The sequence below is a fragment of the Solanum lycopersicum genome, chromosome 3, assembly GCF_036512215.1.
Source record: "Solanum lycopersicum chromosome 3, SLM_r2.1".
NCBI classification, from domain to species: domain Eukaryota; kingdom Viridiplantae; phylum Streptophyta; class Magnoliopsida; order Solanales; family Solanaceae; genus Solanum; species Solanum lycopersicum.
The window spans coordinates 49,183,982-49,198,303 of record NC_090802.1 but is presented as its reverse complement, the minus strand read 5'-3'; the positions used below and the strand labels follow the sequence as shown (position 1 = coordinate 49,198,303).

Genomic DNA, 14,322 nt, shown 5'->3' with positions numbered 1-14,322 from the left:
TAATAATTAGTATCCGGACTAGTTATCCATATCTGAGTGTGAAATCACAGTCTTATATTAATTATTCCGATATAAAATAACAAAAATCATAAAAATACCCGTAAGGTCCTTTAAACCTTTTTTTTCAGTACTAAATAAGACAAAAGGTATTTTTTATTTTTTTTAAAACAAACAACTTTTCTAATTCGCGATGCATGTTATTTTTAATATAACAAACAATCAATAAAATAAATCAACCTTAACTTGTCTTCATCCAAAATAACCGCTTAGTATATTTAAAAATATGAACATAGCACTATTCATTAGATGCTACTTGAGGAATCTAAAGTGTTATCTGAAGACATTGTAATAAAGATTTCCATACGTATATTATTTTGGATTGAAAAAAAAAAGAATAGTTGGGAGTTCATGATACAATAATATTCAATTTTGGTTATATGTCAATTGTTAGTTTGGTAGTAGTTGTTCTAAGTTGAGAGGGGAAATTCAAATGTTGTTTTCCCTATCCACCTGCCCACTACCTCAACAAAATTATGTATACACTCTTTATACTTTGAACTATCGTCATCGAGAATTGAATAGTAGTATAATATAGGAAGTTCTTTATCCATATCGCACCGATATAATTGGATAAATTCCCGAAAGGCCCAATGGAGAATTTTTTTTTTTTATATCATTATCAAAAAAAAATATCGTATATTATTTTTTTGTTTTAATTTATAAGTCAAAGTTTTAAGGTATGACATTCCAAAATTTTGATTACTTAAGTGGAGGGTCTATCAGAAATAACTTGATCTCTATTTTTCAAGATAGAATAGGATCTATGTATACTCTATCTTTCAAGCCCGACTCGGTGGGATTAATAGTAGATAGACTCACATATTCAGTGTTGTAGCTACGATTGAAACCCAAAAATATCATGTTATTATTTGACCTAATTATCAAGTTGATTGATGATCCTTTTAGGGACTTTTTTGTAGTGGATTATTGAGGCAAAACATGGACTAATGCTTTGATGATGAACATGGTGATAATGCTTGAAGATTAGTTAGGTGAGAAACTAATCTGGTCAATCGTGACTTGTTAAGCAGCATCTTAACACCTGGCTAATGGATCATTTGCCAGTTTGGTATGTTGCTTTAACAGCTATATATGGGCTTGGTCTACTTAAGAAAACCATGAAGAAAATGGCAATTCCCATCTAGACGTCCCTTGATCCTTTTTTTCTTATACATATATTTTAGGATCAATATGTTCGGTGCCTGAACAAAGTTTTATATTGTTAGTTAAAAAAAAAAAAAAACTACTTATAAGATATAGGAATACCCCCTAGTGTGAGACCTTATGGAGAAAAGTATCATATTAACTTGGCACATAGCAGATAATGTCCATCATGTTTAATGTGTTTTTAAATTGATTTTTAGTAAATATAACTAATATTAGAATCACACTATATTGTGCTTTTGGATTGATCTAGTCAATATCTAATATTAGAGTCAATGATGTGACGAGATGAGTATGAAATTAGTGGAGTGAAATATGGTGTGGGCCAGGACTTACTACCTTTGATTGTCTGTAGGCCACCTTTACGCATAACCTTTGCATGTCTATAGGCCGATGTACAACCTTTACGCATAATTTGGAGACGTACAAAACAAAAACAAAGGGGCCTATCGATTTTGACAGTCATAAACACTCGAAAGATGTTGAATATACGAATAAAGTCTCACATTGATTGCTGGAAAGAAAAAAAATCCATAGAAGGTGTAAGACATTTTAATGGTGTTAGATATGTTGGGACAAACTGTATTTGTTTGGTCCAAAGCAGATAATATCACTATCATGTTAATAGTATTTCTAATTAATTTAGCCCTACACAATTAAACAGTAGCTGCAAACATGCAAGTCACTTTAATTTTCAAGTAGGTTTATAACCACTAGCAGAATATGCCTAGCTAGTAAATTGTAGAAGAAATGAACTTTTTAAGCTTCAGATTGACCAACAGCAATTAGCATGCTCCTTGAAGTTTTCTTCCCCAGAAAAATTAATTCCACAGATCCAAAATCCAAATCGCCAGTAATTAAAGAATAATGATCCTCACAACATCAGTTGGATATCTTTGACAATAGATAAATTAAACACTTTCTATTACTGCACAAAAGGAAAAAAAGAACGAAAAGAATAGAAACTATAATCTCTTGTTCTCTCTTTGGAGCAACTGATGTGCTCTGTGCAGCCATGTTATCGATGATGTCTTGTGCTTGAACTTCGCATCGTCACACCATGCAAAAACTTGGTATACCCAAGGAAACTCAATTTCCTATCGGATGGTCTGATCCAATCCTTGAGAAAAGCATAAGCCGTAGGGCCCAAATTCATTTCCTGCAAACACAGATATAACATCAAAAATAGCTAAGATGGATCAAAATACAGGCACTGCCCAGTACACCCTTCACTTACCTGTGCTAATTCCTCAACAGAAATGACACGGTTTCCTTCTTGCTCAAAATAATTGAAAGCGGCACTAGCAATATGTTCCCAGTTTTCAAGAGCCTCAAGCTGATATGTACTAATTGCAGCAGCACAGAACTCTTCAAAATCCATTTGCTTATAAGATAATGGTTCCAGCTTCAATTTAACAAACAAAAATATGAGTTCAAAATTGTACAAGTGATATGATGTTATGTTATGTTCAAACAAAAAGATACAAGGTGCAAGTTCATGGATTTATGATCTAGAAAGAAGAAATTTCGCATGCTTTTCAGGAATCAACAAACTGCTAGGATTTATCTTTTCATTCGGCAACTAACTATTCCTAATGCGATAGGAAAATGACACCTTTTTACTTAAATGCTACTCAGAGCGGGGCTTTCAGAATGAAGATGATATTATTTCTTGTTTGAAAGAGTGAAAAAAATGAGGTAAGCTATATACAGGAGGCATAGTAGCAGAAAAAGAAAGATAACTGTCCCATTGTATTTAAATTTAGAAACAATGAGGAGTGATGTCTTGGTCAAAGAGTCCCTTTTAGCCTATGTTGCTCAGACTCTTCCAAAATATTACCATGTGTGTGTCAGATCCACCAAAAAGCCATGCATATTTGGAGGATCCGAGATGGGCATGGCAACATTTTTGGAGAGCTTGAGCAACAAAGCATTTAACTAGCAAGGACACAGAAAGCAGAAAAGATTGCAAGAACAATGTTATCTTCTATGCCCTCTCCAAGGTTATCATAAACAAGTGCATTAAACGTGCTAAGCATGTGCCCTCACTCTAGAACCCAATAATTATCACTTAAAAGCATGAAGTGATATCTAGGACATTAATATTGTAATGCATGTACCAATACATAAATGATAGAAGTCCGAGAGAAAACGAACACAATAAGAACAAGTTACTATTATAGCATAGGTGCCTCACCAAATTTATGATGTCAAGAACTCTGGCCTCCCTCATGGCATCAGTCGTTTGTTTCATAAGTGCCTGCACAATCAATTCACGAGGATGCAATCAGGAATCAGAAGATAGATCGAAGATGGTTCGAAACACACTACACGCAAATAATTGTAATTTATTGTGAAATAAAAAATTATACAGTAAGACCACCAACCATCCTAAAATTATCGAGTGACACAAAACCAGCTTTCGGTTCCAATAAATTGAATTGAGCCTTGAGGTATATTAATTCTTCTTCTGTCAATGCTTTTGAAAGAGCCTGCATTATAAGAACAGATTGAAATGATTTACACTCTCAAGATAGAAGACTTCAAAAGAATGCTCCAAATAAGCAACAACTGACAACCACCAGTATAGGAATTACCTTCAGTGCTGCACGTTTCAAGGGTGATGTTCGAATATAAGACTTGACTAATTTAAAGATCAATATGTCTAAGGGTACAAAAGGATTTTCAGTCCTTAACCATGGATGAGCTGCAAATGCAAAACGAATCCATCAGATTCACAGGGTGAAACGGTGTACAGTAAAATTAATGAAAATTGATACATGCCAAGAGAAATCCAGATACTAAGCAGAGAGTATCTCCCTGTCACAACGTCATTGATAAACGGCCAAATACACAGATAATCCGTCAAACTTGGAACAAAATGTCAGTTAGACACCTTAACTCTAACTTGGAGTCTTGGACACCTAAACTTGGCAGCATTGTGTTTTGTGAATCCTTCAGCGAATAAAACCTCACAAAACAAAACATATTACCTTTTCATACTGATGATGTATCAGAAGATCAATAAAATAGACACATTTCATTCTAACAAACCATGTTATCCCATAATATCCAAACAGAAAAATACGAATATTTAATCTTCAGCTTGTCCCCTCCTTTCCTCGTCTTTCCAAAAACAGTACTTTTCTCTTCATAATCCTTTTAATCCCTTCAGCAAATAGCAGAAGCTTAGTGGCACGTGTTTGGGTCATTACCAACAGTACTATCAAGAAAATTTCAAGGCAACAACTGTATATGCATTCATCTTGCCTCTCCACCATGGAACAATTCTTTAGAAACAACAATTCTTTGGGGTGGCTGATTTTAAACCTTCTATGCTCTTTTCAACTATTAATTACTCAATGGGACAATGGGGTTGTAGAACATGGGGAAAATGAAAAGGCTAAAATCAGAAAGAAAGAGAGAAGAATAATTTAAAAAATCAATGGTGAAGGCTCAAGAAAGTGTTAAGGCAACCACCAACATTCGAACTGATAAAAAGAGGACTGCTCGTTGATGGGCAAGCTTCAGAGTTGGATGCTGTTATTGATGAGCTAAGACACTCAATGATGCGGTGATAGAACGTCTTCGAGATCAATCATGAGGAAGTTTCTAGAGATTCTGCAGCCAAGGCCGTAAAGTCATTGGCAGCCATGGCTCAGTTTCATCTTTGGGCGGGCTGCCAAATAATTTAACATGTCTCAGCGTTTTAGAAGCTTCTAGTTATCTCCTTTTTTAGTCAGTACACTGAGACCCGAATTTTTTTGGTTATGACCCGCTCTATAGTTCATCATGCAAGGAAGAAGAAAGATACGTTCAGGGGTGGCTGGTTCTGAGGAAGGGTGAGAAAATTGAAGACAATGTAAGGGCGATTCCTATAGTGATCTCTGATAGATGGGGCTTTTTAGAAGAGAATGAGAAAGTTAGCAGAAAAGAGGCATGTTAAACGCTCCAAAACTGAGTGTCACATGCATGGTTTGCCACATCAGTGTTTTGTATTTATGAGACATTTTAGTCAATAAGAAGTGTTCAACTGGTCATGACTGAAGATGAGGTGTTCAAATGACATTTTGTGCCAAGTCTGAGGGACGGTCTATGTATTTGGCCTTGATAAATGGAACATTCTTGTTATAAAGCAGATAAATTGAACATAAACAACTTACTCAGTGCTTGAGAAGCAGTCATTCTCTTCCTATGGTCTTTATTCAAAAGCCTTTTCACAAAATCTCTGGCCTCTGCTGACACTGCAGGCCAAGGCGAGTCCTCAAAATTAGGATCAGCTCGTAACACAGAACGGAAAATGCCAGACTCTGTACGTGCCCAGAAAGGTCTACTTCCACATAACAAGATATAAGTTATCACACCAATACTCCACATATCTGCTTCAATGCTATATGACCTATGAAGTACTTCAGGTGCAACATAATATGCACTGCCAACAATATCGTTAAGACGCTGATCTGCAAAAGCAGAAGAAATGATTGTTTACATCTTAAAGGAAGTGCGAATACCAAATTAACAAGGATAGGTGATCTCATACATGATACAGAAAGTAAATGAAAACATACCCTGCAGAGCAAATTTCATAAGCAAAAAACACCATAAATCAGGAGTACCAATCAAAATGGATCAAGAAAATAAAGCATTTCACGTCCTTATCACAGAGATTAAACTTAATTGAAATGGATTATTAGACCTGGCTAAGCAAAGAATAATTGGTGATCTGACCGACTGCGATGTGTGATAATAATGAAAAGTTGCATGCCCTATTACAGCAGAACTTTTCAAATCACACCTAATCCACTCATCTTGACATTTCCTAAAATCGATTTGTTAAGCAGCTGATTTGTTGTCCAAGGTGATAAAAATTATCATAACAGAAAGAGAAAGAGAATCATGCTGATATTTCGATTAACTTATAGTACTGAACATCTGCGGAAACAAAAGGTATCAACTCCGCTGCTTTTGATTTCTAGACATCCAATAAGTATACAACTAGTGTTTTAAAAGAAAGTTTGGGGAATCATTTTGGGAAAGAGATAAAGAAATTCACAGCTGAACTTCCTAGCTGAAAGTCTTACTTCCCCACTCACCTTACACCGAAAGCTTGTAGCTAACCATGTAATTTGGCTCACCTCTATTGCCAAATATTTTTTGATAGGGACCCCTTTTGCCAAATAAGCAACTAAAGGTTGCATCTAAGCTGGGTCTTATCTCAAAGATCTATGTCCTTTATGTAAAATGTGGAACAATGGCAAGAACTCCACAAACAGCACTACAACCTAAAACTATAGGAAAGAGTATTTGTCTATTAAGATTACAAAGCTTAAACTGATTTACTTGATATCTTTTAAAGAAACAACCAGTTGCGGCTGTGGAAATTTGTTAACGTTTAGATAAAGATTGCTTTCCTAATTATGATTAGGTTTCTACTGATTACTTTCTGCAGGTGTTCCACAGTAACTACTCCCTCCAGAGGCGAACCCAAGATTTGAAGACGGTGGGGGCACTACTAAAGGCAGATGCGGGTTAGTCAAAGCACTGACACTTCATCGGAAAATATTGTCAAATAAGTATTAACACTGAAGGTATATATAAATATCAATATAAATTAAACAAAAATATAGCATAGTTCACTCTATTGTTGGATAGTCTTGACCCTCTGTGTACAATTTGAGGTTTCTAGTTCGAACCTCGCCCAAGGTTTTTAATATGCCTTTTTTGAAAAAAAAAAATTGAAAAAAAAATGACAAAAAGAAAACGCAACACCAGAATCGAACTCAGGACACTCCGCTTGCGAAGAAGCGCAATGAACACTGTCGGACCACTGCACCAACTCAGCATATGTGTTTCAGGGTGCACAATTAATTATACGATCCTTATTGTATATACATAATAAAAACTGAAGTAAAAGGGTGCACGTGCACCCACTCCCTCAAACGTGCGTCCACCTCTGCTCCCTCCCCTTTGTCCTACTTTCCTTTTTAATCTGTTTTAAAAAAATACATCTTTTCCTTTGTAGCAACTCTTCAATTACAACTTTCCACATTGCATGTTTAAGACGATATGATTAAAAGGTATTTTGGTATATCTGCCATATTTTTTAATTTAAGACCACAAGATTCAAAAGTCTTCATTTACTTAAACTTAGTGTCAAGTCTAAATAGGACAACCAACTTGAAACGGAGGGAGTAGTATATTATAATATTTACTTTTTTAATTTAAGACCACAATATTCAAAAGTCTTCCTTACTTACTTAAACTTAGTGTCAAGTCTAAATAGGACAAACCACTTGAAACAGAGGGAGTAGTATGTTATAATATTTACCTACAACTACAAAACTGACCAAGGAATTACACCTGCATCTTTTAAGTTAGTCACAAGATGAAAAAGAGAATATTTTCAAATTTGTGAAGCATCCTAACAGAGACCTTTTGGAGTGCGGTAGGCCCCGCCTCATCATAAAATTCGATAACAGAAGTGGGACAGGAAGTCAGAAGTCAAAACTCAAAGGGATTATTTGTAGATTATGTGCATTTTCAAGAAGCCACGGCATCAGTGGTCATTAAATGACAAGTGATAAATCAACCAAAAGGAAAAATAAAATCAAAATTGTCTGTCTTATCCAAATGCAATCATTACCTGGTTTAATGAAATCTGATAGACCAAAATCAATCACCTTCATTGGTGAATCTTCATCTTTCTTTGCAAAAAGAAAGTTCTACAAGAAAATCAAGTTACAGAAGCAGTTAGATCAGTGGAATAAGCGGAGAAAATCTCCCCAAAATGTGATTCACATTCGTGTACATTTTTAGTGAGGTTGATTTATATAGTACCTCAGGCTTCAGATCGCGGTGCACCACACCTTGAAGATGACAAAAGGCGACAACATTTAGTATTTGAACCACAATACTTTTGGCATCCTCCTCTGTGTATCTCCCACCTCTGGGAAGGGAATGAGAACGACATTTTAAATTTAACTTTCCATTTTATATTATGATTAACATCCAAATAGCAAAAATTACCTTGATAGAATTCTGTCCAATAGTTCCCCGCCTTCACATAACCTATTATATAAGAAAGCATTGGAAGAAAAATAAGACGTAGAGAACTCACTTCATAATTAAGTTAAGGCAACAGCAACAACCACATCCTAACCAACAAATACTCAATATCCATTCCGTGCCATTAGTTCCTCTTTCATTCAAATACACAAGTCTCTGACATTAATTGAGATCATCTAAGTCTAAATTTATTCTTACACTGACATACAAATCTTTGACTAACTAAAAAGACTTCTGTCAAGAGTGACCTAATTGAAAGTTTACCAACGTGATCGAATTATCTTAAGGCCATTTCAAACTATCATACCAACAATCTGGAGGCTATCAAAGGTAAAAAGTTTGGAAATGAAGATCTTGACAAAATAAAGAGGTACCTTATCAAAGCATAAACTTCGTGTAAAGAAATGGTTTCTGACATTAATCGAAAGCATCTATAGCGAAATCAGCGTAACTGAAGTAAGACGAAATTGAAGGGAAGGAAAGACGTACTCCATTACTATGTAGACATTATTGGCATCCTCAAATGCATCATAAAACTTGACAAGATTCTGATGTCCAGATAAGGCTTTCAATATCTTCACCTCCCTTCGAACATCTTCGATAGAAATAGCGGTTGTCATCTGCCAAACAACATTCATCCCATCAACAGCCTACTCCCAAGTCAAACTTAACACCTATTTTCATGTCATTTCCAGAAAAGGTAGTATCCACACAATGTAAAGGTGATCCCACTTTAGAGAGAAGGGGGTGGCATATATTTGAATTGCAATCTCTCCTACCAAAACGAATGTCCACCTTTATATATATACACACAGAGAGAGAGAGAGAGAGATTGATATATGTTACAACCACAACCTCAAGTGTTAAGAATCACCAGAATTAAATAAAATGCTTATGAATGTAGCTGACAAGCATCCAACTGCTTCGTATAATATCTCCGGTTACAGGATTTCATATATAAGTCAGACTAAATGGAGAATCAATATTGACAGAGACAAATGAGGCCCTGGTTAGTTGTCTTAGTATTGCATCAAGTCTGGCGCACTTGTTTTAACACCAAGAGATAATTCAAAGATATGTATGCATATTCACAGCAAATTATCAGTCACCTTGTAGAACAGCTAAGCTTCTTAAGTTTCTAGTAATTGCCTTACACCATTACTAATCTAATCTTATAGTTACACTGGCTTGAAACAATTCATTTTTCTTAGATATCTATTAACCTGTATTCTACAGTGTGCACTTTTTTCGCAAAACATCCCATGGACATTACACTGGACAAAATTCCCAAATTCCAAAAAGGGAGAACTCCGAAACTACAATAGACTTCCACCTACATTATATAGCTACCTGTGATATCTTATGGATTTAATCGGAATTAAAAAGCTTCTCTAGATTGGGTGATGTTGCACCCTCATAAGATCATAATTGAGTGAAAAATAGCAGCAAATTCATACACATACCACACACCTTAGCTTTGGAAATGATCTTCACAGCCACTGGCTGATTTTTGAGTTCGCCTTTTTTACCTTTTGCCCAACAAGTATGGCCGAAATGCCCTCGACCCACCTCCTTTCCCAATTCATACTTTGATGTCAAATTTTTTGGATAGCCGAAGCTTTTATCAAGCTGTCTCTCGCCTTCACCACCTTCATCTTCCGGTATTGGCCCTTCTTTCGGCTTTACCGACGTCCCTCCCTGACGCTTAAAGATCGCTGATAGTATAGGTTTCGCCGGCGACGGCGGTGGAAATGGCCACTTGAATTTCCTTCTCGGCGTTCCAACCGGAGATGGCGATGGAGCTATTCCAGCAGGATACGGGCTCTGAAACGGACTGGCTGTAAATGAGTGAGCTGGCGTACTGTTGTTGGTGTAACTCATCCCATTCCCGACTGATTGACGTACCGGTGAAGGTGGTGGTTTAGGGCGATTGTTGGTAGATACCGCAGAGTTTCCATCTCCGATAGCAACAACGCTACCACCATTTTCACCAGAAACACCCTTACTGCAACACTGCCCCATCGAGAAAAACTCCGATCACCGCCAGTCAAAGTCCACTCATGCGACGGTCAACAAAACCAAAAAGTAGAAAACAATCACCGGAGAAACGCGTCTTCAATAGAAAATGAAAAATCTACACCCCAGAAAACAGAATAAATAAAAAATACTAATAATAATCAGATTTTGTAAATTTCAAAGTATGTAGATATTAAAAAGAAGCCAAAGAAGAAGAATAAATCAAATAAAAAAAAATAAAAATAAAGACTGTAGTAATTGTTGACATTAAAGACATTTGTGGATCAGAAATATGACGTCAACACGTCAGAAATCTCAAAAAACCTTAGCTCTTAATCACCTTCTAATTACACTGTTAAACACAAAAAAAATCTGATTAAAATGAATACAGAAAATTGCAAATGGAGGACAAAAAGAAACAGCTTAGACGTTGAACGGCCCAAGAAGTTTCTTTCTTTGGTAAAATCGCTGCTTTGAAACTTTCTTATTTGTGCAACTTTCAAAACGCCGTATATTATAAGTTAGCAGAAAAAAAAAGTCAGTTAAAATCAGTGAAAACACATTGCCAACTTGTCTTTTTGTTAGACTTTTCACATCATCGCATAAGTTAATTAACAAAAATTAAACATAGGTTTTCCCATTATACATAATAATATTTTGAAATATCCTATTTCAAACATGTAAAATATTATCGATAAAAAAAATTTCAATGTATTTCAATCATGTTAATAAGTTTGGAGTGTTCTCATTTATCTCATGGTTAATTGAGAAATAACTGTTTTTAACGTGTTACGTTTTAACTAACTTTTAAATTTTGCGTATATTAACTTAATACCTTGTTCGGTAGAAAGGATAAGGGAATATTAATTACGAATTAATTGTCGGACGAGCTTATCTCATGTATAGTTAGGATAAAATCGCAGAATAACTTATCCCGAGATTAGTCATTGCGATGTTACTTTGTTTCCATATTGACGGTGGATAATAATCTCGAGATAATTAATTCTGATATGACTTGTTCTTCAATCAAACGTGCCTTAATAATACTAGATTAGCCTTATAAAGCGACAAAAACCGTAATTAATTAGAATAAGCAATCCAGATCGAATTATTTCATTAATGTTAAGAAGTTTTTAAAATGAAAGTAATCTTCAAAAATACCTCAAAATAATTGCGAAATCAACTTATTTCAAAATAAACATAAGATAAAATTACTCTCGAATCTTATCTCAAAATTATTATTTTTATCCCGCGTAAAATGAAAACTAAAGTGTGCAACCCCGAAACTAACTAGCACTTAATAAACATATTGATTGGGTTGGGAGGGTAAAGTATATCAAGTAAATTAGATAAGGCACTTTAAAGCAAATATGGTGGAAATTTTAGAATGGCAAATTATAATAAATACTAGTCAACTACCAAAAAATTATGTGGGCAAGTCAAAGTAATTTGGTGTGTTTATTTTTCAATCTTCTGGTGCCAAACTAAATAAGGCAAATACAATTATTGGGAGCAAGTGTAACTGTAAGAGTAGTTGTAAATTCAACTACCAAATATTGAATCTTCATTAATTTTCCATGTTAAGAAAAAGACAGAGAAAAAAAAAGCAATAAAACTTTTAATTTTTATTTTGAAGGTATAAGATTTAAAATTTTCTATTTTGATCTTTAATAAAAAATTGCAAGATTAAATTAATATAATTTTTGATTAATTTAGTCATATGATTATACTAAAAAGAGATATATTTATTTTGGATTTATGGATTTCCTTCTTTTCTTTGTTTATTTTTCTCAAAAATTTTGCAAATAAATTGATGTTGCAATTAATTAGTTATTGAACATTTCTACTTCTAGATTATTGTTCTGATCCATTATATTGTGATACATGATACAAAAGTAGAATTTTAAATAAGAAACTTCATTTGAAATGAAAGTAATTAATTTAAGGCTTCAACATTTTCTATCAAATTTTATAAAAAATGTATGCGTGAATCTCCTCATATGTGGCTCATGACAGTTGAGGTGGTCCGATTCATCATTTTTTTCGCAAATAATATAGTGAAATTAAAAATATTTTTAAAAAATTGAAAATACGTGTTGTTTTCTTTACTTATTCTTTTTATCTTGAACATTGATATATTCATAAACTCAGGATGTGAGACTGAGTTTTCATAATGAAAATGAAGAGAAAATAGTAGTATTCTTAATCTCTGAGTTTTTAGTTTGATATGATTTCAATCCTTGTGTTATTTATTATCTAACGATATTTAACATTTAATTAAGTTGAATTTATGGGTTTGGTCCAATCGCTATAGAGGTAGATGGGAGTTTAGATCCTGTTTTGATTTTCGTATGAAGAAAAAAATTCTAATATTGATCACTTTTTTTTTCTTATTTTAAAATCATATAACTAATGAAACAAATTTTACTAACATTTTACTTATGTTATTCAAAAATATGAGATTTCAAAGTAAAAATAACTTTGAAAAAAATAATCAAATCATCTTTGAATTTTCTATAACGTTCAAAAGTTGGTAAAAATGTACTTATGAGGAGAGTTATTGGAAAGAAAATTTATTTGGAAATTGCTCTTTTACTTTTTTGGACCAACACTAATAACTAACATTAATTTTCATTTATAGTTACTGGAAGATCAATTAATATTATTAGTTTCGTAAATTAAATCACATGTTTTATTTAGGTAAAGATTAATCAGTTTGAGCAACATAATGTATGGTGTATTATATTTATGCAAAATGCATGTATTTGTTAATGAATGTGTGTGTTGAGAAGGAAGAACAATATTATTTTTTTCCAAACTATGAAATTTTTGCTTTAAGAAATTAATCAATCAATCATGGCTTTTTTATTTTATTTTATTTTATTTTTTTTAGATTAGCACAAATTGCAAATCACAGGTTACAAATGCAATTTTACACGTGTTTACTACAAAAGTTGTGTTAACAAAGGTCTTCGAAATAGAAAGTATATGATATTTGGTGCAAAATAGTTATTACATATTAAATATGGAAAAGAGTATATACTGATATTTTAGTATTTATTTTGATATTAATAATTTCAGAATAGATATTCTTATAAGAATGTATAAAAATAATATCTCAATCCTAGATATTCGAAAAAATATTTTGGACAATGTTACTTATATAAAATTTGTTTTAAAAAAATTATAATACTAAATTCAAATCTATTGCCATTGCTACACCAATTCAAGTATTCAATACTTGTTTTTCGTGATTATCTTAATTTAAAATTTTAGCATAGCAATAAAAACATGTTTAATCAACCAACACAAGTTGTAAGCTAATAGACTTTGAGATTAGATTTTCACTTCTTTCTATTTTTACATTCAATTATTATTATTATTATTTTATTATTATCATCTAAAATAAATGTTTATGAAATTTTCATACATAATAAAATATATTCTTGATAGAATAATGATATTGTACTGCGAAACAAATTTTCCACATTATAAAAGATGAAAAAGTTTTTTTTTTAAAAAAAAATTAAGTATTCAGCAAAATCAACTATAAAATTATATTTAAATCCAATACAAATTTGTATACGCCTCTTTGACTTTGTAATAAGAGTTGTGCATCATGTGATTATGATAAACCATATACATAAATGACTAATGAGTATACTGCTTCTATTAATTGGCTTTGTAGGATATGATAGTAATAGAAACTATATTTTATTTTTATGTTATTATTATAATTTTTGAGTATTTAAATTCATTAAATTTTACCAATTACTGCTAAATGACATTTAAAAATAAAAATTTACCGAATCGTATTAAATTGAAAAAAAATCAAATTTATTTTATACATTATATAATAATAAAAAAATAATTTGATATAATTTTTTAAAAATTTTCTACTGAACTAGACCATTAACACCTTTATGGGTTGATACTTTTAAGTAGAGGTACTTACGATTTGGATAAAAGTCGAAAAAAATCGAATCAAATCAATTTTATCTGGTTTGGTTGGTTTGG

The 14,322-nt window shown here is 32.9% G+C and overlaps 1 protein-coding gene across 2 annotated transcripts; it reads right to left on the bottom strand.

Annotated features, from left to right (window-relative positions):
* Positions 1-1,995: 1,995 nt before the first annotated feature.
* Positions 1,996-10,638, bottom strand: LOC543833 (serine/threonine protein kinase pk23). 2 transcript variants are annotated; one of them, XM_019212592.3, is made up of 11 exons: positions 9,753-10,638; positions 8,779-8,909; positions 8,251-8,292; positions 8,062-8,170; positions 7,868-7,946; positions 5,388-5,684; positions 3,822-3,931; positions 3,612-3,716; positions 3,422-3,484; positions 2,462-2,629; positions 1,996-2,383 (listed from the first exon to the last, which is right to left on the bottom strand). In XM_019212592.3, the coding sequence occupies exons 2-11, from the start codon at positions 8,907-8,909 to the stop codon at positions 2,243-2,245; spliced, it is 1,245 nt and encodes a 414-aa protein (XP_019068137.1). In that variant the 5' UTR covers positions 9,753-10,638; the 3' UTR covers positions 1,996-2,242. The 2 variants fall into 2 exon arrangements, with proteins under 2 accessions (XP_019068137.1, NP_001234146.1); NM_001247217.1 differs by having other exon boundaries at positions 2,243-2,383; positions 9,760-10,311.
* Positions 10,639-14,322: the final 3,684 nt, after the last annotated feature.

Coding starts and splice junctions, on each gene's coding strand:
- LOC543833 (NM_001247217.1), bottom strand. CDS start 10,311: ATGGGGCAGTGTTGCAGTAAGGGTGTTTCTGGTGAAAATGGTGGTAGC. Junction 8,293..8,778: donor AATGTCTACATAGTAATGGA/GTACGTCTTTCC, acceptor CTTATATAATAG/GTTATGTGAAGGCGGGGAAC. Junction 5,685..7,867: donor ATCAGATTTCATTAAACCAG/GTAATGATTGCA, acceptor CTGCTTTTGCAG/ATCAGCGTCTTAACGATATT.